Below are 23,554 nucleotides of genomic sequence, written 5' to 3'. Positions count from 1 at the left end.
TAGTCCACAGCACCATCCCTAGGGCACCAGGAAAACCTCAGCACTCCCCACTTCAAGAAGAACTATCCTACAGATTCCTAAGAGGGGCGGGAGGGTTGGGATGAGGGAGGAAGGGGTAGTGCCCTTGACTTCCTTGAAGTTCAAAGTTCTCCTTTGCCTTTTTGAGAAAAGGCCTCTCTTCTGTCAGCCTTCTCCAGATTGTTCCTGCCCTTCTGGCCAACTGGTTATGGGAAACTCCAGCTCTCCAGTTAGCTGGTTATAGGTAACTCCAGCTCTCCGGTTAACTGGTTATGGGTAACTTCAGCTCTCCGGTTAACTGGTTATGGGTAACTTCAGCTCTCTGGTTAACTAGTTATGGGTAACTTCAGCTCTCTGGTTAACTAGTTATGGGTAACTTCAGCTCTCTTGACTTTCAGCCACCTGGTCTGCACCTTTCAGTCCCCCACTCCACCCCACCTCCACCCCTGCCCCCACCACAGGGGGCTTCCCAGTCTTTCTGTCTGGGAGATCTGGAACCCAGCGGCTCTCTGTCAGAGTGGGGGTGGTAGGCCCACCTTCAAGGCTCCTCTGTTTTGCATTTCCCCAGTCACCCAGGGTCTGAGTGACAAAGAAACTCCAAATCCAAAGCTACCTCCAGTCCATTTCTCATTTCAAGCACCCCTGACTCCCCTTGCACCCCTAAAGACCATAGTGGAAAGGGGGTGGGGCCCAGAGAGCTCTCTCAGTCCACACCACTTAATACCCTTGTAAACTCCCACGTGCGCTATAAACTTGGATTTTTACAACCAACATTCCTCCTTTAGCTCCAGGAAACTTTGAACTCGGCCTCTGGTTTATTTACTTGGGGGGTGGGGAGCTGGGAGCTGAGAAAGGCTGAAGGAAGAGAAGGGAAATGTGGGGCAAAGGGGTCTGGGGTGTTTTGGAAGAGCCAAGACCATCCACTGGGGGTTTGTTTACTGTTTAGAACGGAAGCGTTTTCTAACACAGGCCAGACTGGGTCGTTAAGGGTGAAATGAAACTGGGTTTAGAGGCTCCGGACGCTTTATGGCGGCGTCTAGACTGCGATCTTTTGTTCCTGGGCAGCCTTGTGGCTGGAGGGGATTACCCCAACGGGTTGAGCCCAGAGTGTCCTTGCCAGCAAGGGGGGGGGTTGGACGTCCCAGGAGTTTGAAGGTGGGTTTGCTTAGGGGCTAGAGACCCTCCTTTTTTTATTTTTTAACGAAGGTTACCACAGAAAGTCAGGTTCTTGGGTTAAGATCACACAAGCCTTTGTTTTTTCATGATGACTTTCCTCTCATCTTTGGAAGAGAGGTTCTTTTCTGGGCTATGTATTTGTGAAAAAATGATAATTGCAAGTTTTAAATATTTTTCTCTAAGATCAGGAGTCCTTGGATGCTAATAATTTCTTTTTAAAATAGGTTTGTTCTATGGTTGTCCATTGTTGTATAGAAAATATGTCCGCATGCTAACAGTCACTGGTATAGCTGGCTATAGTGGATAAACATCACCTCTCAAGAACACACAGAGGACCCTCGGTTGTGTTCCTGTCCACACACCAGGGAGGACAGACATGTGTACGTCAGGTCACACTTGTTCCATGCAGACGGAAGTGCACAAACCATACTACTCACACATGCACACATAAAGACACTGCTTTGAATGATAACGTTTTCCTGGGTGAGCACATCAAAGAGTGTGAGCCACAATACAGCAAAGATGGCAAATCTCAAAGAGCCACACTTAAAAATTAGAGATTCAGCAGATCCCTCAGCTGCAGGAATCCCTGTCATCAAAACAGTATCTAAACTTGAGACCCAGGATGCTTTCGCCTTTCATCCAACAATGTAACATGAATGAAAATATTTTCTTGGAATTCTAATGGAACAGAGAGACAGAAGAAAAATGAAAGAATTGGTCCTGAACCTCTTACCTTAAATAAAAAATTTTGAAGAGATAAGTGAATGTCTTTACTGAAAGAACTGAAGGGATTAATTAACTTTCTACAGAAATAGAGATTACCGTGAAGACTGTCCCTATAGGTCACCTTCTTTCCCAGTGCCCTTCTTTTTGCTAATCCCCACAAAACACATCTCTGGGGCTTTTTTTATACTGGAACATCCAATGTATAAAAGTCAGGGTGGCCCAGGCCTAGGCATCCGGTTCTGTCTGGGGAGAGAGAGAGAGAGAGAGAGAGAGAGAGAGAGAGAGAGAGAGAGCCCTACCCTCAGCTCTACATATTTGACTACAACAGACGGAGACATCTGGCAGGAGGGCCACGGTGAAGCCAAGAAAATTCCTATAAATTTAAATTTGATGATGGCTACAATTAACTCCACAACAAACATGTACTTAAAAGAAGCGTTGCTGGGCATTTGGACACAGTTGGAGTTGCATGTGAGGAAAAGGAGCTTAGGACTAACCATAGAATGTCCTTTGCTCCAGAGCCGGAGCAGTCTTTGGCCACCGCTTGCCCCAGCCAGTGGAGCTGAGCACCAGCGTCCCAGCACTGGCCTGGTTCTCACTAGCAGGCTCTCCCAATTGCCACAGCCTCCTTTTCCTCCTCCTCCTCCTCTCTTACACTGCCACTATCACCTCCTCCTCCTCTGCTGTTTTGAGAATGCAGGGGGTTTTAAGAGGAGAGGGGTTAATAAAAAGGTCAAATAAAATAATAATATTGAACAGAATGGAATATCTTTATTTGCCACCAAAAAACTTCACAGCAATCCCTCTGAGACAGAAGTAGAGTGGGATTGCACATGTACACACGCACTCACGCACATGGACAGAGATGGGTGATTAGAATCTTACTCCGGTTCAGCCTCCCCCTTCCTCTACAGGTAAAGAGGTTTATGAAATATTTACAGCAATTCAGCCTCCACTAGAGGGAGGGGCCCAATCCAATTCCTATGCTTCCTCCTCCCCAATCCTGTTTCTTTTTAAGGAGGTAACAACTGCATAGACTAGCAATAAATTGGGGGGGCACTGCTTTGGAAAAGGTTAGGACACCTCAATGCTCCAGTTAGGAGTTTTCAAAAGAGGGCTCTACACATTTAGGGCGAGAACGACTAGGCTGAGGCGGGGCCAGGCTCAAACGGAGGTAGGACTTGGACTTCGCACACCTAACACCAGGTCAAATGTACAGGAATTTCACAGCAAGGCAGGATCACAGTTAGCAGTCCAAGCGTGGGGCAAGATGGGGCAGGGGTGGGGAGCCCGGGAGGTCTTGCAGACAAGGTGGCTCAGCGGTTCTTTTCACTGGGGCTAGGGAAGGTTTGGAGTTCAAGGATTCTTCGCTCTGGCGCCCACTGTGCTGGCCCCTCCCCCTCACCCAATCCCAGCAGCAAGACTTTGTTGCAAGGTGTATTTCTTTTAAATAAACAGTCTTGGGGCCTTGGCGCCAACAGGGTCCACTAGTTACGGGTCAGACACTCCTCTCACTCCTTTTTCCAGGCCGGGTCTCTGTCCCTACAGTGAATTAGACCCGAGGCGAAGGAGATTCTGGAAGGAAGTGTCAGTAACGGCAGTGGGGGGCCAGCCCTGGCCACAGTCCAGTTTTCCACCCGCGGAAAAAGACGAGTTATAAAATAAAATAAAATAAAATAAATTTCCCTCTTTCCCTCCCCCGCCTGCAGTTACAGCAGCGGATTTCCGGAAAAATACTGCAGCCGGTCTCTGCTCAGTTTTTTTTCTTTCATCCTTCGGTTCTGAAACCAAATTTTCACTTGTCGATCAGTCAGGTTCAGCATCCGGGACAGCTGCAGTCTCTTCTCTTTGTTGATGTACACGTTGAAGAAAAACTCTCGCTCCAGTTCCCGGATCTGGAATTTCGAATAAGGGCAGCGCTTCTTGCGGGTGCGGGGGGCGTCTGGAGGGAGGGGAGGGGGCAAGTGCGAGGAGAGGGGAGAGAGACATGTGAGACCCCGGGCGACCCCAGCGGACCCCAGCCACTGAGCGCTCGGCCTCATTGCCGATCTCAGCACCGCCGGCAGCGGCAGCCCTCCCTCTAGGCAGGCGGCTCTTCTTCCGTAGTGGATCCCACTGCCAAGTCTAGCTTGGTTCACCGAGAGCCTGGTGTTCCCTGCCCCTCAGATCAGAGCCCTAGCTGACAGGGTCTGCGGATGGAGAAAAGCCTGTCTGGGCCACGTGCGTTCCCTGGGGTGCCCTGCCTGCTACTCCTCGCTGCTCTTGCACCTTCCGAGTGGCCCTCCCAAAGCTTCTCCAAGTCCACCGACCCGCCACCCCTTCCTCCAGAAACCGGAGGGAACCACAGAAAACCGGCGCGAAGGAGTGAGTTTAGGCGGTAGTAGTGGGGAATCAGGGAGGAAATTAGCGTGCAGAAGTAGCTAGACACCCCAAGCCTCCTGTCAGGCCCTGGCGCCCCGGGACGCCCCGCCGTTTGCCTGCCAGGCTACGCAAACAGCCTGGCAGGGCCTACCCAGAGACCGTAGACCCTGGAGAGCCATCCACACCCTCTGCGCAGGAAGCTTTGATCTTTTCCACACTCCCCCATCGCCGCCAAATCCCGGCTTGCCCGGATTTCTACTCAAAGACCCATAAGAGCATGTAATTTGAACATGTTTTGTTTTAAAAGTCGTTTTAAAAAGAAGCGGAAGCGAAGCGGACCTTGAAGCGCCTCTGTGGGTTCCAGCTCTCTCACCTCGCTTCTGTCCCTACCTCTCCCCCTCTCTGGGTCTCTCCCGGTCTGTCCCTCGCCCTCCCCTTTCTCCCCCTTCACCCCTCCCCTCCCTCTTACCCCCCCCCCCCGCGCAGCCCGTCTCCCCATCCTTTCTTAAACTCTCCTCTAAGTTCATGATCAAAGTTAATATCGCCCGAAATGGTGGCACTTTTAAAAATTTCACAGACCGAGGGAGATAACGGAGGGGGGCTCACCCGGCTTTTCCAAAGAGCCCCTTTCCCTCCTTCCCCACCCCTTCTCTATCGTAAAAAGTCGAGTCGTTGGGAGAGAGGGCTTTGTAGGTTATAATAAAATCCTTTGAATGCTTATAAAACTCCACATAAAATCGGACTGACCCAAAACACGCGACTGTCCGCGCTCCGTTGGCCTCCCCCCACCCCCCCCCCCCCCGCCACCCTCTGCACCAGCCCTCCCTCTCCGCTCCCTAACTCGCTGCCCTCGGGTTCCCGGCCGCTGCTACCTACTGGGGGCGGCTCCCTTGGCCGGTTCCTTGGTGGCTGAGTGGGCAGAACCAGACGAGCTGGGATTCGTGTTCTCCTCCTCGGCCTCGGCCTCAGCACCAGCCTCTGCCCGGGACGCTAGTCCCGAGGCCGGGGGCGCCTCAGGCTCCCCCTTGGCCTCGCCCTTGCCTGAGCAGGGGGGCTCGGCAGGCGCCTCTCCGCCACCGCAGTAGGCGTTGTCGAAGAAGCGGTCGAAGGCTTGGGGCAAGACGCTATTCTTGTTGACTGAGGAGTAGAAGCTGGCGGGGGCCGCGTGCGGGGCGCTGGGGTGGTGGTGGCCGCCGTAGGAGCCTTCATTTTTCATGAGGATCTCAGTGACTGTGGAAGGAGGCAGGCACTCTCGGTGCATAAGCTCGTCGGCCGCCGCATAGCAAGACGAGTAGCTGTTCCGATGGTGCCACTTGCCGGACGGCTCCAGGCCGTAGGAGACCTCCCGGACGGGGGGCACCTGGGCTGAGTAAGGATAGGAGATCTGACGAGAGGGAGCCTGGGGCAGGAAGGAGGAGACGGTGGAAAACTCAGGCACGTAGTAAGTGCAACTGGGCAGATAGAGGTTGGAGGCGCAGCTCCCTCGCTCGCCGAAGTCAGCACCCCTCTCCTTGCGCGAAGGCGAGCAGAAGTTGCCCAGGTTGACCGAGTTAAACATCGTTCTCTTCTCCTGCCTGCTCCGGATGGAGGTTTTGGACCCGGTCTAGCGAGGGGGGAAATTTTGGGAAGGCGAGATGACGCGTTATCCGTCTTAGTCTCTCTCCCCGAGCACGTGATCCAAAGTAGATATTGTCATATATCAGTTCGGAGCACTTCGCAGACGTAGGAGGGGTTCTCTCTTAGGTAAGATCGGGGACGTTCAGGCGATTGGTTTGCAAACACCGCAGAAACATTATGAAAATCAATTGCAGATTTGTATTCGTTTTTCTCTCGTCACTCCCCTCCTCTCCATTCCACAGAGTGAGCAAAGGAGGAGAGAGAGAATTGGGTTGGGGTGGGCAGTGGGATGGGCGGGGGAGGTGGCTGGGAGGGGGTAATTGTATTTTTTTCCTAGCTTCTGCTCCCCCCCCCCCCTGATGGAAAGGAGGAGAGCTTTCCGTTTAGGGGGTCTGGATCCGCTGGAGTAAGAGGAAGGACTTTTTCCTACCTGATTCCCCTAGGAATATTGAATCCTCTTCAAGTCTCAGGAACTCTTACCCCTCTACCTGAAGAATCAACGCCTGTTTACAGAGTTTGAAGAAGTTTTTTAGATTATTTTCCTGGCCAAAGCCGGGTGAGCTCCCTTATAGGACAGGATTGCAAGAAGAGTATCTGAAGTTTGCCAAAGGTGAGGCAGCCTAGCGAAGAGCCGATGTCCCAACTTTGCCTAGCTGGCTGTGCTGCCGCTGGCTAGGGACTCCTATTAGTCATAAACCAGTGGTGAGCAGCATGCCAGCCGCCCAGTCGGTGCCTGGCGAAGTCTGGGAAAAACCTTCTCTAATGTTGTGTTAAATATTTAGTATGAGAGAGTGGCCCTGGGTGAATATTTCATGCCTGCCTTTATTGTCAATCAATGTGCAGAAAGCTACAACCACTGTTTTAAAATCCCAAACCTCAAAGAAAAAAGATTAGAATGAGAGTCATCTGTCTTCCCTATCTGAGGCCCTTCGAGTTGGGAGCTCAGATTCAGCTAAAGGACTGAAAAGAAGCCAGGCAGTGGGGTCCACGGCTAAGGGAACCAAATTAGGGGGTCCTGTTTTCTGTAATGACTTTGGAGCTTAGGTGGGTGGAGACCCCAGATGTTTATCTCCAGGATCAATCACAGGACAGTGAAATAAACTGTGATCTCAAGGTGGGCAAGGTGGGGCCAGAAGTCCATCTCTCACCGCTTCTTTTTTCTGCCTCCTTCTCAGTCTAACCTTGCCTTCTCCCAAATCTGTAAGCCTTCTTGGACTGCTGTATCCAGGGGGAGTACTCAGTGATTCTGCCCTCCCTAGCCTCCCATCCCTTTGGCCATTACAGCACACATCTGGGCAGCTGAAAATAACTTTATTGAAAGCTTCTGGACTGAATCCAAGGGGCCAGAACAATTGGCAGGAGCAGAAAGTAACAGCAACCTTGGTCCTCAGCAGGAGCTATCAGGACAGAGTGTGTTAAAGAAGAAGAGTGATGTCCCCAACAACTCAGACCTGTACTCTTAAGGAAAAACCAGAGGGAGTTCAAATCATCTTAGCATCCTTAAGACCAGCTTCAAAATGGTTTTCCTTTTTAAAGTGTGTTTGATTTGATCTTCATTGTTGAAGGGTGAGGCACTGAAATCCTTAACCCGACAGGGAAGGTACAAATATATTTCCAAATCCAGCCCCCCAAACCCATTACTCCTTGACTCTTCTACCTGTCCAAATTTACTCCGCCTTTAGAACAACACTTGATGGAATTTGCCCCTGCCACAATGGGTCTCCATTCCGGTGTGTGTGTGTGTCTGTGTGTGTGTCTGTGTGTGTATGTGTATGTCTGTGTGTTGGGAGGGTAGGGTGTCCTGAAATACTGCGGAAGAGACCTCTAGTGTCTATATACTTAGTGCTAGGCATTGTTTCATGTACATTTTAGTCTTGGCCAATCTTAACTGAAGGAACATAACTAGATTGGAGTATCTCTGTAGAGAGGGGACCAGAAACAGAAGAATCTGTTGCGTTTTCCCTTTTTTTATAGGAGGAGCTGGAGGCAACATTTTTAATTATAATGGCAGGGAACTACGGACTGTGGCTTTTATGGGGTTTGCGGCTGACCTCATAAACTTGAGTTTACTGGAGGCAAAATGCTCCCCAAACAGTGATCGAAGTCAGAAAAAGGGAGGTGAGAGGTACCCCATCTTTTGCAGGGATGAGGGCAGTCTTGGCTCCAGCTTTCTCCATGTTTCTACTAGGTTCTGCTTCCTTCTTCCTCTTAATCTCCTGGGCAGTATGGGGCCCAAGCCCCTAAGTCCCATTTTGCACAGCCTGGGAGAGAGGTGGGGGGTTGTTCCTGCTTCCTGTGAGAAGACAGCTGTGGGCCTGAGCACTTGAATTTGACCACCAAAGTTTATTCCTGGGCCACCATAAAAGTGAGACAGGCGGCTGCAAAGAGCAGTCTTATTTTCTTGAAACCAAAAGAAAGAAGGCAAGAAGGGTGTCAAGGAGACAATGGCAAGGAGACTTGAGCGTGCTCCCACAGACTGTGGAAAGGAATATTCTGCTCCATAAAAGCAAAGTATGAAGCTTTTTCTCGTTTTTCTGGTGTTGGTATTTCAAATTGTTTAAAACAACTTTAAAATCCTTCTGCAACTGATCATTACTGCTGGGTCATGGAGAGAAGGCCCCCATTCCTGTGGTCAGTTAGCTGTTGATTAGCAAGAATGCTTGGAGTGGGGGTAGTGGCCTACCTGGCTGGCTTTGGGTCCAGACCCCCTGGGAGCTCCCACTGGGTTTGTGCCCTCAATCTGGGGTGTCTGATAGCAGCATCCTTTACATTTGGTTGAAGGAACCTCATGTCTATGGTCCCTAAATTCATCACTTGCAGGCACTAATACTAAAGGCAACTGTTGTTTATTTTTGCCTTAATTCCTCATCTGGTTGGTGCCAGCCATCCCTTCATCCACTTAGAACCCCAGCTTTCACCTAACTCCTCTGTGTGATGACCACCCTACCTCCTTGGGGATTTTTGGTGGGCTAAGTCGCTGCTAGCTTGGCCACTAACAGGCCTGTGCGGTCTGGGCTGCTGCTGCCTCGGTGGTCTGGGTAGACCTGGGATAGACTCCAGAAGCCTTCCCTCCCACATAGGGAACAACAGGGTCAAATTCAGAAGGGGGCACTGTCCACAGAATTCTGTCCTGGGAGGTTCCTAGAGTAGCCTCCCGCAAACAACTCAAGGGAGCCTTTCCTCCTCGCCCTTCCCCGTGAGAGTACAAATCTTGATAAGAAAAAGAGACCACCCCACAGACCATGAGCCAGGAAGAAAACCCTGGGAGGAAAAAGGAGGCCTTAAATTCAGTCTCTCCTGGAGTCAATAAAAAGAAGGAAGTCCTACAAACGGGCACCCTCACTGCTTCTCAGGCTGGACTGGCGAAAAGGGCTCTTAGAACAGTCTGCATCTCCTGCCTCATTTTTCGTTCACTTAGCAGCAATGAGGAAGAGTATAAACCTTTCGCATGCTTTGGGATTTTTCAAGCGAGGTTTATTTTGAACCCGGAACACCCACACCTCACCAGTTCTCAGAGATCCAGACCTCCTAGGACTGCTTTCCCCTCAGCCCAGGTCAGCACTACAAGCCCAAGGTTTCAGGTTAGGCCCCCAAAGCGGGTAATCCTTTGCTGGAGGAGCCCCGGGTCCATGGACAAGGTAGGGGAGCAAAGTCAGAGGCTCCCGCCGCCCCATCCAGCTTCCGCCCCCGGAGAAGTTGTCCCCATGAGGCTAACAATCTGACCCCATTTCTCCCATAAAAAGCCCCATTTTGTGAGCCAGCTTCACCGCTCCCACCCCCACTCCATCCTCCCCGCTCTAAAATGAAGAACCTCTCTTAAAAGCCGTCTGGAGATGGTATTCTCTGTGAGAGATTGCCCTCTTAGGCCATCGGGATCTCCTGCCTCGCTGCTGTTGCCGCACAAGCCGCGGTAGTTGGGTTGGCTGGAGGGGCCATTCCCTGGCTTTAGAGCCTACTTAGGCTCGGACCCAGTCCTCGCTGATCAAAGTGAGCTCGCGGCATTTTTATGAGATCAACTTCAGTGGCTCCTTACTTGTAATCAGACGCCTGGGTCCAAAATGGAAAAGGAGGGAGGAAGGGAGAGGGAGAGAGCGAGGGAAAAGGGGGGGGATAAAAAATAAGTTGACACAGAAGATCCCAATCACCCAAGAAAAAGACCCCTTGCCCCCAGCAACAATGGTTTGTGGGTCTGTCCCAGCCTCCAGGCCATGCCTTCTGCCAGCACATTGGCCCGAATTCTGAGTCCTAATGCCAGGGCAGACAGAGAGGAGCCCTGGCTCGCCTGTGCTAAGAAACTCCATCCGAAGCTCACACAGTGGAACCGCCTCACATGGGCAGGGTTATGGCCTAGAACTGCACCAGGAAGCCGCCTTCTGTTCATGCCATAAGTCTCCCCCCTCTTGCTGCTCTCCTCCATGCTCGCTCGTTCTCCGTGGTTCTCTCTTCACTACAGCCAGAAGTTGAGTTACAGGAAGATTCGCCAGAGATTTATCGCCTGGCCCCAAACTTGGAGAGCCTCGTAGTCATAAACAGCAGTCTATTGTCTAGACTTTTATCTCCGGGTATGGATCTGGATCTTGCATTAGTGAAGCTCTGGGGATACCGACTGTCTCCGTGGTGTGTGCAGTGCAGCCGGCGGGCGATCACTGTGGGTTTGTTTGGGTCAGTTTAGAAGCATGAACAAATTTGTTCTTGGAGCTGTGCAGGTATATCTAAGTGTTGACGGGAGAAAGGTCTCTTTTTCTCTTGGCCTGGGAATATTATGGTGCGTGTACTTGTGTGTTGGGTGAGAATTGGTCATGGTGTGCTTTGTTCTGGGCATTTTAAGTGTTCCTGTCTGGGCTTTTTCGGGTTTTATTAACCTGCATCCGCTTGCTGGTTTATGTCCCCTTCCAAGCAGATAGTCTGGTGTTTTTCAGTATCAGAGTCTATTGTGTATGTTTGGCTTCTCTGGGGAAATGGTTTGAGGTGATCCCTTCTCAGCCCCCTCAGGTTCTCCTTCCCACCACAGTCACAACCTTCTCAGGGTGTTTGGCTCTGCCTCACTCTTTTCCAGTCTCCCAAATCTCCGAAGAACATGCCAGTTTTCTGTTACAGGCATGGAAAATGCTGTGGGCTGAGGTCTGGGTATGGCTGTCTTTTTCACACCAAGGGGGGAGCATCTCAACTAATTCTTGACTTCCTGAGGCTCCCCTTCACAAGCTGAAGAAAGGACCTTCTCAGTCCATTTCAAACATTTGGAATACTTTGAGTAGAATTCTAGACCCTGCCAAAGAAGGTCTGCCACCCCCTCTGTAAGGATTCCTGACTGCAGAGGTCCCCAACTTGGCTAACCTCAGCTCCTATCCAAAGAATCCGGGCACTTTGAGACACAGTGGCAGCTTGCCTATGGGTAAAACACTTACCTCTTCAGATCCCAGAAACAGACATCTTGTGTAAAAACCGGGATCCCTACCTCCACCAGAAACAAGGATATCGAGCCCTTTTGTTTTTCATATACGACACTGGGTAGGAAGGCATCAAGATAGCGGGCCTGGTTGTTCTATCAGCTGACCCTGTCTGCAGTTCCTGGATGCTGCCACCCAGACCTCAGCCCCACTTCAGGTATCTGGAGACATTCCTGACCAGGTAGGTGGAGTGGAGCTTTCCAGGTCTGTTTCCCCGTTGGTAAAGTAGAGGTGACAACAAACAAGGGAGGAGGGGTACAGTGTTGGGTTAGCCACCAACGCTCTTCAAACATCCAAGCGCCTTCCCTCCCCTTCCTATAGAAATCCAATTTCAAAAGAAATAATTAGGCCTTAAGATGACTGCATGAGCACAGAGGAGACAGAAACAAGAGGAGATTCAGGGGAAAGAGGTAAATTCTTCATAGATACCCCTACACCAATACCCCTCTAACTTCACCCCACTCCTCATCCTTACTATGCCCTTTCTCCTTCCTTCCAGCTGTACCCATCACCGCTGTGGCCAGCCGATCACAGTATCTCAAAGCTGGTCTCAGGCTCTGCCTCACTCTCCCGAGCCTGGCCTTCCTCCCGTTCCTGATTCCTAGCTCTCTGAAACCAGGAAGGACCAAATAAGCTAGCTTCTCCACCCGGAAGGTGGGTATGGGGTGAGTACCAGGTCTTTGCTTCCAGACTCCCCAGCTGTACCCTTCTTTGGTAATTTAAATGTGTCTTTCTCACTTCACTCCTCTCCTTTTCTTTCTTCCTCATGACCTGAGAAATTAGTAAATGCAAGCCTACCACTATACCAGCCCTTCCCATCCCCGTGGCCTCATTCTTCCTTACCAAATATTTTACTTTGTTTTCAGAAGAAAACCATAATATCCAGACAGACATTTAAGCTGTAAATGAAGTTTTCTTTATGATGCTTAATTTTCTCTAGAATTCTTAGAGTCCTTCTCCACTTGGCTGCTGTAGAATGGAAGGGTTTTTACAAGTCTGTAGGGGTGATGGGGAGGAAAGAAGTCATGCCCAGGATTAGAAATAATGGTGGAAGGTACAGAAGACAGGCAGAGGTTGGGGCAGACCCAACTGGCAGAGAGTGGAGCCAGAGGCAGAAAACAAGAGAAAAGTTTCTTGGAGTATTCATAGTTGACTTGCCTGTCTATAGCTTCCCGAGTCTGTAAAATTTACCCCCAATAAAGGATGAGGGGAGCTTTATTTTTTTTACATCTTGTGTTTACAAGACCAGAAATGCCAGTGCTAAGTCCTAGAGAGAGAAGCTGAAACAGAGGACCGAAGCCTTCCTTATAAGGTACGATGCTAACTTGACCTTCACTTTGTCTTGGTACTCCCGCCCACCCAGACTGCTGCGGAGTCAGAACAGATACTGACCCTTGCCTCTTATCATTTTTGTGCCTCTCTCTCTTCTAGCATTTTTCTTCACACTTTCTACCCTTTCATGTTTTATTTCCTGGTTCTTTTTGCTGCTCCTTTTTGTTTATACCTTGCTCATAACTGCTCTCAACACTAAGGCCTCCCTTTCTGCTTCTGTTTCTGTGGTCATCTCATTCGTCCCCGTCCTTTCTCTAGATTGCTCAACTTTTGAAACAACGAAAAACTTACTCTCTTTTCCTGATTCCTGCCTTTCACTGGCCTTCCTAGCTCCAGCTGGGCATTTACCTCTGCTCAGGTGTTGTTGAGGAGTGGACTCCAGGAAAGACAAATTGGGGATAAATCTGGGCTTAGTTCTCATTTGGGGTTGACAATGAACTTGATTTTGGTAAGCTGCTTTCCTGTCTTGTGTAAGGCACCTCACCCACCAAGTCTCCAAACCCCAGTGGCCTTGCTTTCCACTGAGGTGAGAGCAATACCCTTTGTCCCCTAGACTATGTAAGAGGGGCTGAGTATCAAATTATTGTTTCCTCATCTTGTTTTTGGACTTTATATCCTCTAAAATCCTAGAGATTTCCCTTTAAAAGTCCAGAGAGAAATTTAGAGTCTTAGGGATTTCTGGAGATTCCTTTACATGTAAAAATAAGAAAGAGAAAGATTCCTCCGGCCTCTCTACCTTGCCTCCAGCTTCCAACAAAGGTTCCAACATTAACTCTAATCATATCTTGTATGGTTATAAAATAATATTATCAACACCCTATAATTATCTATTATCCACTTACTTGTGATAATTACAGTATTAGGAGGCAGATCTATGCAGACAAAGTGAATCCAAGTTAACATCCAAAATGAAAATGAAACTGGATCCGGGAACTTCAACCAGATCTTATCATTTCTCCACCGTGCTTCCATCTGTAAGCCCTTGCCTGGGACCTCCTTGATTTAGGAGTAACTATTTTGCAGGACTTAGGGTATATTAGAGATTCTGCCTTCTCCTTCCTCTTTTCTACATCCCCCACACCACCTGCCCCCTCCTCTCTCTCTTTTACACAGACTCCAGAGAGGGTCAGACAATAAAAAGGAAATTCTCTTCTCTCTCCTAACAATTATCCGGATAATTGCATGAATTCTTCCTTGAACACCACTGTGTAGTTAGGGCAGTGGTTTCAGGGGAAAGTAGAGAGGACTGGATTCCACACAAGGAGGGGGAACTGAGAGAGTCCCCGGTTCTTACATTCCCAGACTTTATAGTTCTGTCTAGTGTTACATTGTTTCTTCAGGCAAAGATCTTTGTTCCCTTTCAGTCATATTTCTCCCTTCCTCCTCCCTTTCGCTCCCCCCTTTTCTGGTCCCTTTAAAGGAGACTCAGATCATCTTTTGCTCTTAGTAGATAACTATAAAAGTAAAATTAATTCCCCCTTGTCCTTTAATATCAATATCTCTCTGTTAAGTATGTACACCAGTGAGAATAAATAGAATTAAGTGCTACAACCCAAACGGGCAATTATGCCCAAGGTGTTTTGTTTTGTTTTGTTTTCTTTCACGGGTCTGGTTTCGTGGAGGTGCTCATTCTCCGTTCTCAAGCGAGATAACCGGGGCATACTTGTGTATTTATGTTTTTTACAAGCGCTTTGGAGCCAGAGTCCACACCAACCCAGTAGAATGCAACTGCAAAGGGCAGAGAGAACAAGAGCTGAGCTGAAGAAGGGAAGAGAGCACCAGGCATAAACCAAAGGGTACCACCCAGAAAAGTGAGAAAAGGAGCCCATGGAGGTCCCCAGCACCGACAGAGGAAAAATAGATGGGTTGGAGAAAGGTTCATGCATATTCTCTCTCTCTCTCTCTCTCTCTCTCTCTCTCTCTCTCTCTCTCTCTCTCTCTCTCTCTCTCTGTGTGTGTGTGTGTGTGTGTGTGTGTGTGTGTGTGTGGTGTCTTTTAAATTTTTAATTGGAGCTCAATGAAGAAAAGTCAAAATTCAGGCCAGAGGACAGGAAGCGTTATCCTGGCCCTCGCTCACAATGCAACGGATCCAGAGGGAAGAACTCCGAACAAACCCGAGTGGGAGCCAAGGCAGTCGCTTCAGGACTAGGAACTCAAGGCCTCCTGAGCTTTTTTGCTCTCCTTATCATTCTCATCTTTATGAGGAGGCTTGTTAACAGGACCAGCGAGCTGGCCAGACTCACCTATCTCCACCGCACAAGCACAGCCAGCAGCTGCTGGCAGGGTGGGAGGTGAGGGGTGGGGGTGGGCGGGGTGGGGGAACGACAACGACGCTGGGAGGCACTAATTAATTGATTCCTTTGGACTGTAAAATATGGCTGCTTCTACACAGAACCTGTGGACTCATAATATCTCTGCTGAGTGTGAGTGTGCTGTCTCTTAAAGAATCCTTCTATAGGTGTATGTATTTCAGTCCAGGGTTTGAAAGACTCAAATAAGAATTTTTTTTTTCACAAGCCATAACACCATTCAGTGTTGGAAAATGATTCTTCAAAAGTTTGTGTTATTGGATAGGTTGTTTTTTTTTTTTCTGCTGCTTGTGTAGATCCAGAGATTGGCTTCTGACTGGCTAAGTGTTAGGATCAAAATCAGAGCCCAACAGAAAAGGCCTGAAGCCTCTGCCCTGCCAGAGAGCAGAATGGGCCTAGGCTCAGGCCTTGCTTCATGGTGCTGCCTAGGCTTGAGATTAGAAAATACTTTTTAAACGGACAAACCTTAACCTAAAGGAGCCCATGGCCCCTTTACACACCTCTTGAGAGCACTGCCCACCCCTTTCCTACCTGGCTGGACAGAGGAGGGCCGTAACAGGTTTGCATTAGGCATGTGCATCTGGGGACACACACGGTGTGACCTAATTAGAGATCTCTAACAATTCCATGTGGGGGACCCTGCCTAAACAGGGTGTGTTCTCAACAAACTCCACTTCGGACAGAAAAGGGACCACTTATAAAATAATGCTGGTTGACATACTTGGCTGTCTCAAAGACAGAAATACTAGACAGAAAAAAAAAAGAAGAAAGCCTGTGGAGATTGCTGTTGCCCATGTCAGCACTTCTTTCTGGTCTTCAATGATGATGCACTTAAACCTGGCTCTAGTCTCTACCCTCAGCTACTCAGAGAGGCTTCCTGCATTCCCAGGTCCACAGCTCTGATTCTAATATTTTTTTAAAAAATGTTTAAAATAAATAAAATGAGTCCAAAGAATGTGCCAATAAATTGTACAGCTTTTTCTTCATATATTGGGTAGATATACAGTTTGTATTTATGTAAAAATATGATACAATTTTTACTGAGGTTTTACTGCTATATCTGGATGGACTTTCATGCAATACTTCTTCATGTTATGGAATGTAACTAAATGAACTGAGAATAGTATATCCCCTATGTAGGATATATGTATGTGTCTTGTTTATATATGTAAATAAAATTTTGCTTGTAAATATGGGGGCTATCTTTCATCTTTTTCCAGTATACTACTTTGCCATACAGCCGATATAAGTGCCTCCGTGTGTATGTTTTGTAAGGAAATATCTTATCTGTGCATTTTAGGCTCTTGGCATGTAACAGTTGCGGCCACAACAGAGCTAAGGGTGCACTTTATGGACCATCTTTCCATGCTCCCGAGTGGACTTTATGTTCCCACAAACAGTTCTCCAATCAAGGTTTCATCTACATAGACCAGTCCTTGAAGGAAGTTCTCCATCGGGGATCACAGAAACAGGATGTGAAAACTGGTCCCCTCTCAGTAAAGAAGGCTTTGACTTGAGTAGGAAAGCTACATACTGGAACCTGGCTAGTTCCCACTGGCTAAAGATTGGGTCTCCTTGAGGTTCAATTTATTGACTCCCTTGCCAAGCTTTAGCCTGGAATATAAACCTTAGGAGAACCACTAATGACGAGCTTGGCTAAGAAAACGAAATAATTCCAGCAGCCCAGGTAGTACCTCAGATACAGGCTGTTCTTCAAGGTCCCCTGCAAACTCAGGGGTCGTATCAGGTCCCAGAGAGACAGTCTCCATAGCTCTGGCCAGCAGGGGTCATCCCGTCCTTCCTGGGGGCCTGGCAGCCCTGGGAAGCGGCCAGAGCTGCAGGCTCCGTTGGGTATTGAGTTGCCGGCAACAGCCAGGACTTTGGGCGCGCCAGTTTTCTTCCCAGGAGTGAATCAGGGATGAGATTAGACGGAGGTCTCAGAGCCCTCTCCCGGGTCAATACCCCCAAGCCGGAACACTAAGGAGGTAGAGTAGGGAGAGGTCTAGTAGCCTGTGTCATCCGTCAGCGGCTATGCGTCTTTGTTTCAGGCTTCTTCGGGAGAGGCAAAGAGTAGGCCAGCAACGCTCAACCGCTCAAGATGCTCCGGTCTAGCGGGAAAGGGCTCCGGACGTAGACCCTGGAGCGGAAATCTGTACGCCCGATGCCACAAAAAGGCGTCCGCTTTAGACCGAGGCGGAGTGTGTGTGCGGCCGCTGCAGGCAGCCGGGGGACCCGCCTCACGCTCTGCACCACCTTCCGCGGCCCCAGGCTCACTCTGTACAAAGAGGTTCGGCTTCAAGGTGCCTTTCTTCAGCGGCCAGGGCCCTGCCAACCGTTCCCTGCTTTCCTGTACATGAAGGGAGGGCGTGAGGGTTGGGTGGGGGGCTCTGCCTGGCCGGAAGACAAGGTCTCGGGGGGGGGGGGTTTGCTTTGTTTGAGGATCTGTGCCGGCGGTCCCTGCTTAACTCTGAGTTTGAGTCATCAGTCCAAGGAGCTGCGTGAGCTGCGTTTTCCGGCTGTATTAGCATCCACGGAACCCGGACTGACGGGTCCGTCTCCAGCCAGGGTCCATCTCCTGCCTGCTAGATAGTGACTTCGGCAAATGCTGATCAGCGCGCAAAACTTGGTGAAAAATCAGACCCAAAGCAGACCTCTTTTGGGACGATAGAAATTTACATAAACGCAGCAAAGCAATCGTCTTCCTACCTCGGTTATTCAAGCTATTCTATTAAGACCCAGTTACAGGCACAAGATGCTTTGTCTTAACATTGGAATAAATTAGACTTTGGAGTTTAGACAAACAGCTTCTCATCGATACAATCCCCACCTAGACAGTTTCATGTATTGCTTCTTAGGTTGAGAAAAGGGCTGTAGTGTTTTTCCTTCATTAATTTCCTCAGTTTATTGAATAGACACCGTCCAACAAGGTGCTCTCTGTTTTATATTGGAATATGTCAAGGGAATAAATTAAAGACCAGCTACTACTCATGATCTCTTTAACACCCCTACCTCCCATTTTAGGCCAGAAATTCTTCCTCCATTGACCCTTCCTATGTATATATCATAAGAAATTAATAGCCATTTGCCTGAATTTACTGGATTTCAGGTCCATTCCCCTTTATTCAGATCCAGAAGCAGTCAGCAGCCCTTCTCCCAGCTTCACTCTGAGGCGATTTTTATATGAGCACCCCAAAGTCTCCTTCCTGCCTGTGTCCAGGCTCTACAAGGGAGTTGGGAATTAGGAGTAAAGGGAGAAAGAGATTTGGTTTAAATGTGTTACTCTCTCTGGTTTAGGATGAAAGGAAGGAGAAGGAGAGAGATTTCAGGACTGGAGGCATAGTTGACTCCACAGGGGAACCTGCTATTCTAGGCCTGGAAAGAAGGTGGAAGAATTTGGAGACTCCCAAATCTGGAGTCAGACAATGTAGAAAGGGTAACTGAGAGCAAGAGGCTGGTTCAAGTGTCCAGCCAGATGGAAAGCATTTCCTAGAAGAATTGGGTTGAGGTGCTGCTGCAGCAGGGGCACAATGTATTCCACCCCAGCTTTGAGCAGCTCTGGCTCTGGAAAGGCCTTGAGGGGTTGCTGGCTGCAAGAACTGGAAACTATCTTACCAGCTCTAGGGGTCTTTTGTCCCTTGCCTTGTCATTTCACAGTGTGAAGTTACCAGGTCCAAGTGCAGAGTTGCAGATCTAGGGTCCAACCAATCACCCAATGCCAACCCCCAGGACACTCTCACTGCCTCCTTGTCCTGGCTCTGCTTCTTTCAGCTCCTGCTGTGCAGACCTCCTTTCTGAAGCCCCTCCATCCCCCCACATTAATTTTTACAGCCCAGTGACTCTTCGGAGCTTTCTCTTCTTCCTCGGTCTATGACCCCCCCCCCCAATTTTCTATCCACCAGTAATTTCCTGGGACTAGATATAGTAGCTCATCAACAGATCTTGGTTGGTCATATATTTTTGTCGCCCATGCAACTGCTCTTCCTTTATTATTATTTATGTAATATTTTTGTCATTTGCCTGAAATGGAGAAAATAAAATAAATAGCTAAGGGCCCAGGGTTCCTGTTCTTTCTTGTAAGAAGAGACTCTACCAGTCTTAGAAATGGTTCTCAAAACATTGCATCATCATACATCCATGTTTTAATTATTAATATTAACTTGATGAAGCAGCTCTGTACAAGGAGTATGGAAAGGGAAAACGTGCTAAAGACAGATGCTTGAGTAGGGAAGCACACACAGTACTACATACACGGTACCACACAGATCTGGGGCAGAGGGAGAGGATGCTGACTACCACAGGAGCTACAGTGGCTACTAGAGACAGACAAGGTCAACAGGACAGATACGGACAAAGAAGCTCACAGAAATCAAGTTTAAAGCAAAGGAAAGAGGATATTGCATAACTTTGCCCCCTTCTTTTTGGAGTGTTCTAGTCTCCTTCCAGGCTTTAGGAATCATATCAGAGAGATGGAGTCCACCAGTCACTGGAGGAGGGGACACAGACCGGTGCAGGAGGTGGGGGGTGGGGTGGGAAGACTGGTACTTCATTCCTATGGCCAGCCCACAGGAGACTGTGTGGACAGCTGCAGTGGACATGTTTTCTGGGAACTTGTACATAGGTGAACATGTAGTAGATGGCAAGACGTGTCAGGTGCCCAATGGAGGATCAAAGGATGTGACTGTATCTTCTCTCTGTTGAGCCAGAGACCAAGAAGCTGCCTGCCCTCAAGTGTAGTAGGAAGAGGGTTTGAACCCAATGCTTTGGTGGACTCATCTGTGTGTATGTACATTAGCGTGTGTCTCTGAACCACCCTGTAAACAACTTGAAGCGGCATGCTACTAGGGGAGCCCAATATTCTCTGGCTTGCCCTGGGAGAGTGAAAGATGCCGCTGACCTCAATGGGAGCTTTCACATTGCCCAAGCTGCATTTAACTCTGTCAATCTCCTGCTTCTCCACCCTGTGTTTCCACAGGAGTGAGACAACATATGGGAAGCTGGTAGGCTCGTGCGGAGAAGAGTAAAAACAAAAACAGGGTGTAGGAGGCCTGGGGGCTTATCTGGACTGCTCTTTGCAGAGCCAGCCAGTTTCGGAACTTTGGGTCTGGGGTTGGAGGCTGAAAGGATCTATACATAAAAAGCCTTCCTCTTTGCCCTCCAACTGGACCTAGAGATGCGCCCCTCCTTCTTCAGTTCTGGCCCCAGTACTTTGTGACTGGCCGGGAGGCGGAGGCAGCGGATCCTGAGACAAAGGGCGATGTTGGGGGGCGGGTAAGGGGATTGAGAGAAAGGAGTTGGGTGGGGAACGGCAGCGCCCCCTCCTTCATTGTTACCAGCCTGGGAATCGAGTTGAGCTGGGCCTCTGCTGCTCGTAGCCCCTTTAAGAGCAGATTCTCCTCCCGCCTCGTAAATTACGCCGGTCCAGCCTCCGGTCGGCCGTGACCATGAACGCCAGCGGGAAGAGAGAATCAGCGGGACCGCTGCAGTAGTTGCCGGAAACACTCCCTGCCAATCAATGCCGCTCTCCACAATCCCTTCCGCCACGTCTTTGGGCTTCCCGGAGGGCCAGGTGGAGTCTCTGAGGTGGCTACTAAATCTGTGTGTGTGTGAGTTTGTTTATCGGGTCCGGGTTTGCTGCTTCCTGTCCGCAGCCGCATAAGTGACGGAAAGAGTGGCTAGCACACCTGTGAGCTACGTTTGCCTGGGACAAACTGGGAAAGCTTAGCAGCGGCCCGAGGACCTTGAGAATATTCCAGATGCGACCTGGAGGGGACCTAAAGCTGATTAGTTTACTTTCCTGCAGGGTAGTCTGCCAAATGCAGGCACTTTAGCCAACCCAGTACCCAGGCCTGGAGGACTCAGAAGTGGGCAGACTCAGGACCATTCTCTCAAACCATATTTCCTCCTTGGTTCCCAGCTTCCTCTAAGCCCACCACAGCTCTCTTCCTCCAATTCTCTCCACTAAACCTCTCTGTTCTAGCTTTCACCTCTCAACTCCCAACTCCATCGACCATGAGTTTGGGCACCTTGATTCCACTATCCCAACCTTGTCTGCTCCTCCAAGTATAGAGGCTGAAGACCAGAAAGGGAAGTAGAGGAAGGTGTGTGTGTGTGTGTGTGTGTGTGTGTGTTGCTTTCCCACTACCTCAAGGGGAGGCCAGGCAGCTTCAGACCTACCTCAAATATTTAGCTACCCTTCCACAGCATCCCAGCCTTCCCTTGCCTCTCCTGGGCTTCTGGCTAGGTTTATTTCCTTCTCTCAAGGACCTGCATGGCCCGCTGTGTGTGTGTGTGTGTGTGTGTGTGTGTGTGTGTGTGTGTGTGTGTGTGGTGTGTGTGTACCACGAACAAAACAGACAAGAGACGTCCAGGGAGAGCCTGCCAGAGGCCAGGCGTTGTAAGCGGGACTGGGTTCCAGGATGCGCCCACTCCCTCTTGCTCCACCAAAGCAAGCTCAGTCTGGGGCTAGCACGCGTGTCCTGACTCCTAGAAGAAGGAGAGAGCTTGCTCTCTCAGAAGAAGTCTTTTCTTTTTCATTCTCCGATTTTGGAACCAAATCTTGACCTGCTGGTCACTAAGATTCAAGCGGTCCGAGAGTTCCCTCCGACGCTGTCGTGTGATGAACTCGTTGACCAGAAACTCGCCCTCCAGCTCCGCCAGCTGCAACTTCGAATAAGGCTTACGCTTCTTTCGCGAGCGGCTGTGGATCGGGTACCAGGGCGCTCCTGGGTGGAGATGAACCGCAGGGTTGGCCAGAGGATCAGGAGTGACTAACTCAGTGGCCTGGGCCCTTTCCCAGACCCTTTCTCCCTGGCCCCACACCCGGACCAGATCACTCCTTCCCCTTCTCATCCCTAGGCATCCTGAAACCCAGACTATCCTCAGCAATCTTCATCAGTTCCCGCTTTCACTCTATGCCTCAACCATACTTCCCACAGTAGTATCCACAGCTTTTCAATAGCGCCTTACTTCTTCCAAAATCTCTTCTCCCTTCTCTTCTTCCATTATTATTGTTATTATTATTTAGTTTTCCTGGCCTGGTCAGGGACTACCAGATCCCCATCAGTTAGAAAAGACCTGGACAAGCAGTAAGGAATAAATTATGTTGGTTGTGTTTCTTAAAATAAGAAATGTGGGTAGTGGAGGCTATAGGAAAGAGGATGGAAAGCGCCCTGGAAAATGTAATCTCCTCCACCTCTTTACCCGCCCTCCTCCCGCCCCCTCCCGGCTTGGGGAAGTCCGGATCAGGATCCCTGGTCTCTGGAACTCCAGACACCTACAGCCACTGGGAGGGAAAAGAAATCTCTCTTTAATGGGGATATTTACATGTTTATAGGGTCCCCCTTCTTTTAAAAGAATCTCTAGCTCACCACACCCTCTGTCACCCCAGGCAGCCCCAACTCAGGTCTCCCCGGCCCACACTGGCCTTACGTCCTGTCAGAGGAAGCCGCACGAGTGGGCTGGGTCCTTACCGCTGGCTGAGAGCCCGCCGCCTGGGTTCAACGGCGATACCAGAGGGCCAGGGTCGCCCGCGCTAGCTCCCTTGTTGCCCTCGTTGAGTAGGGACGAACTGGAGTCAGATTCCAGTGACTGGCACGAGGGTGGGTCGTGAGGGGGTCCCGTGCCGGCATCACCGCCGCCGCTGCCCGCCGGGTAGTCGTACTTGAAGCCAAGCGCAGGCGGCCCCGACGGCTCCAGCTGCAGCAGGGCTGCTCCGGGCCCCGTTCCGGGTTCGCGCCCGCGCTCTTCCCGCTTTAGGCTCCCGCCGCCGCCCTCAGCGCACGGCTCGCGGTAGTACCCCTTGCTATCCTCCACGCGAGCCAGCTCGCACGTGCGGCCGAAAGGAGGGTTGAGAGACACCGGGCTGCCGAGATAGGGCTGCGGGTAGCCATTGCATGGCTCGGCCGACGGCCAGGGCAGCGAACACACGTTGTCGCGGCGTGGGTAGGACAGCGAAGGCAGCCCCGGGAGTTGAGCCCCTGACGCGCGGAAGTTGGGAAAGTAAAAGGTGTCTCCCGTGTGGATATTCACCAGCGGCCCCACAAACCCAGGATTCAGGAGATTATGCTCGCCCATTTCCGCGGGGCCCGACCGGCAGCTTCTACTTTATTGCTATCTGACATTAAACATAGTTAAACCTGCACCAGCCACCCATTGGCCGCCTTACTCACGTGGGCGCTAGCAGGGGGAGGGGTGGGGACAACCGAACCCCCCCCACATTCCACGCACTAACTCCAACTTCTCCCTTCCCCAATCTTGGGGGCTGGGGGGGGAGAGAATGGCAGAAGCAGATTTATTCGTTGGATTCTCGTTTTTTTGTTTTTATCACATAAAACCTTAAAGCTGCACCAAAAATATCCACACATACACACCTCTGCACCCTGCAACCCCCCCACCATGTATTATCTTATCACCAACAGCTGGCCGAGCACAACCCGCCCCTCTTTAATTAGCTCCTTTATTAACTAAAACCGTTGTAATTTACAATATCTCCCCAATAAATTACTATTAGATATTGTGTCATATAAAGTTTACTGGCTGTTTAAGGAGACGGATGAGCCCTTTGGC

The 23,554-nt window shown here is 49.9% G+C and overlaps 2 protein-coding genes and 1 long non-coding RNA gene across 5 annotated transcripts; 1 reads left to right on the top strand and 2 right to left on the bottom strand.

The window, feature by feature from the left end:
- Positions 1–2,691: 2,691 nt before the first annotated feature.
- Positions 2,692–6,531, bottom strand: Hoxc11 (homeobox C11). The gene is made up of 2 exons (XM_075963597.1): positions 5,161–6,531; positions 2,692–3,865 (listed from the first exon to the last, which is right to left on the bottom strand). Exons 1-2 carry the CDS (start codon positions 5,840–5,842, stop codon positions 3,633–3,635), a joined length of 915 nt encoding a protein of 304 aa, XP_075819712.1. The 5' UTR covers positions 5,843–6,531; the 3' UTR covers positions 2,692–3,632.
- Positions 6,532–10,225: 3,694 nt separating this feature from the next.
- LOC142844790 (uncharacterized) lies at positions 10,226–14,957 on the top strand. 3 transcript variants are annotated; one of them, XR_012909772.1, is made up of 5 exons: positions 10,226–10,463; positions 11,670–11,758; positions 11,848–12,013; positions 12,593–12,660; positions 14,368–14,957. It is a non-coding gene; the product is annotated as an uncharacterized LOC142844790 (long non-coding RNA). The 3 variants fall into 3 exon arrangements; XR_012909773.1 differs by lacking the exon at positions 10,226–10,463 and adding an exon at positions 11,331–11,529 and having other exon boundaries at positions 11,848–12,002; XR_012909771.1 differs by lacking the exon at positions 10,226–10,463 and adding an exon at positions 11,331–11,529.
- A 6,444-nt stretch (positions 14,958–21,401) lies between these two features.
- Hoxc12 (homeobox C12) lies at positions 21,402–23,062 on the bottom strand. The gene is made up of 2 exons (XM_075963596.1): positions 22,459–23,062; positions 21,402–21,711 (listed from the first exon to the last, which is right to left on the bottom strand). The coding sequence occupies exons 1-2, from the start codon at positions 23,060–23,062 to the stop codon at positions 21,473–21,475; spliced, it is 843 nt and encodes a 280-aa protein (XP_075819711.1). The 3' UTR covers positions 21,402–21,472.
- Positions 23,063–23,554: the final 492 nt, after the last annotated feature.

The sequence above is a fragment of the Microtus pennsylvanicus genome, chromosome 2 (assembly GCF_037038515.1).
Source record: "Microtus pennsylvanicus isolate mMicPen1 chromosome 2, mMicPen1.hap1, whole genome shotgun sequence".
Lineage (NCBI taxonomy): Eukaryota > Metazoa > Chordata > Mammalia > Rodentia > Cricetidae > Microtus > Microtus pennsylvanicus.
Note: the sequence above shows the minus strand (reverse complement) of the source record. Positions and strands in the feature narration are given on the sequence as shown.

Excerpts from the sequence above, each read along its gene's own strand:
- Hoxc11 (XM_075963597.1), bottom strand. The coding sequence starts at position 5,842 with ATGTTTAACTCGGTCAACCTGGGCAACTTCTGCTCGCCTTCGCGCAAG. Across the intron at positions 3,866-5,160 it reads GGCCAAGGGAGCCGCCCCCA|ACGCCCCCCGCACCCGCAAG; the intron begins GTAGGTAGCAGC and ends CCCTCCCTCCAG.
- Hoxc12 (XM_075963596.1), bottom strand. The coding sequence starts at position 23,062 with ATGGGCGAGCATAATCTCCTGAATCCTGGGTTTGTGGGGCCGCTGGTG. Across the intron at positions 21,712-22,458 it reads CGGCGGGCTCTCAGCCAGCG|GAGCGCCCTGGTACCCGATC; the intron begins GTAAGGACCCAG and ends ATCTCCACCCAG.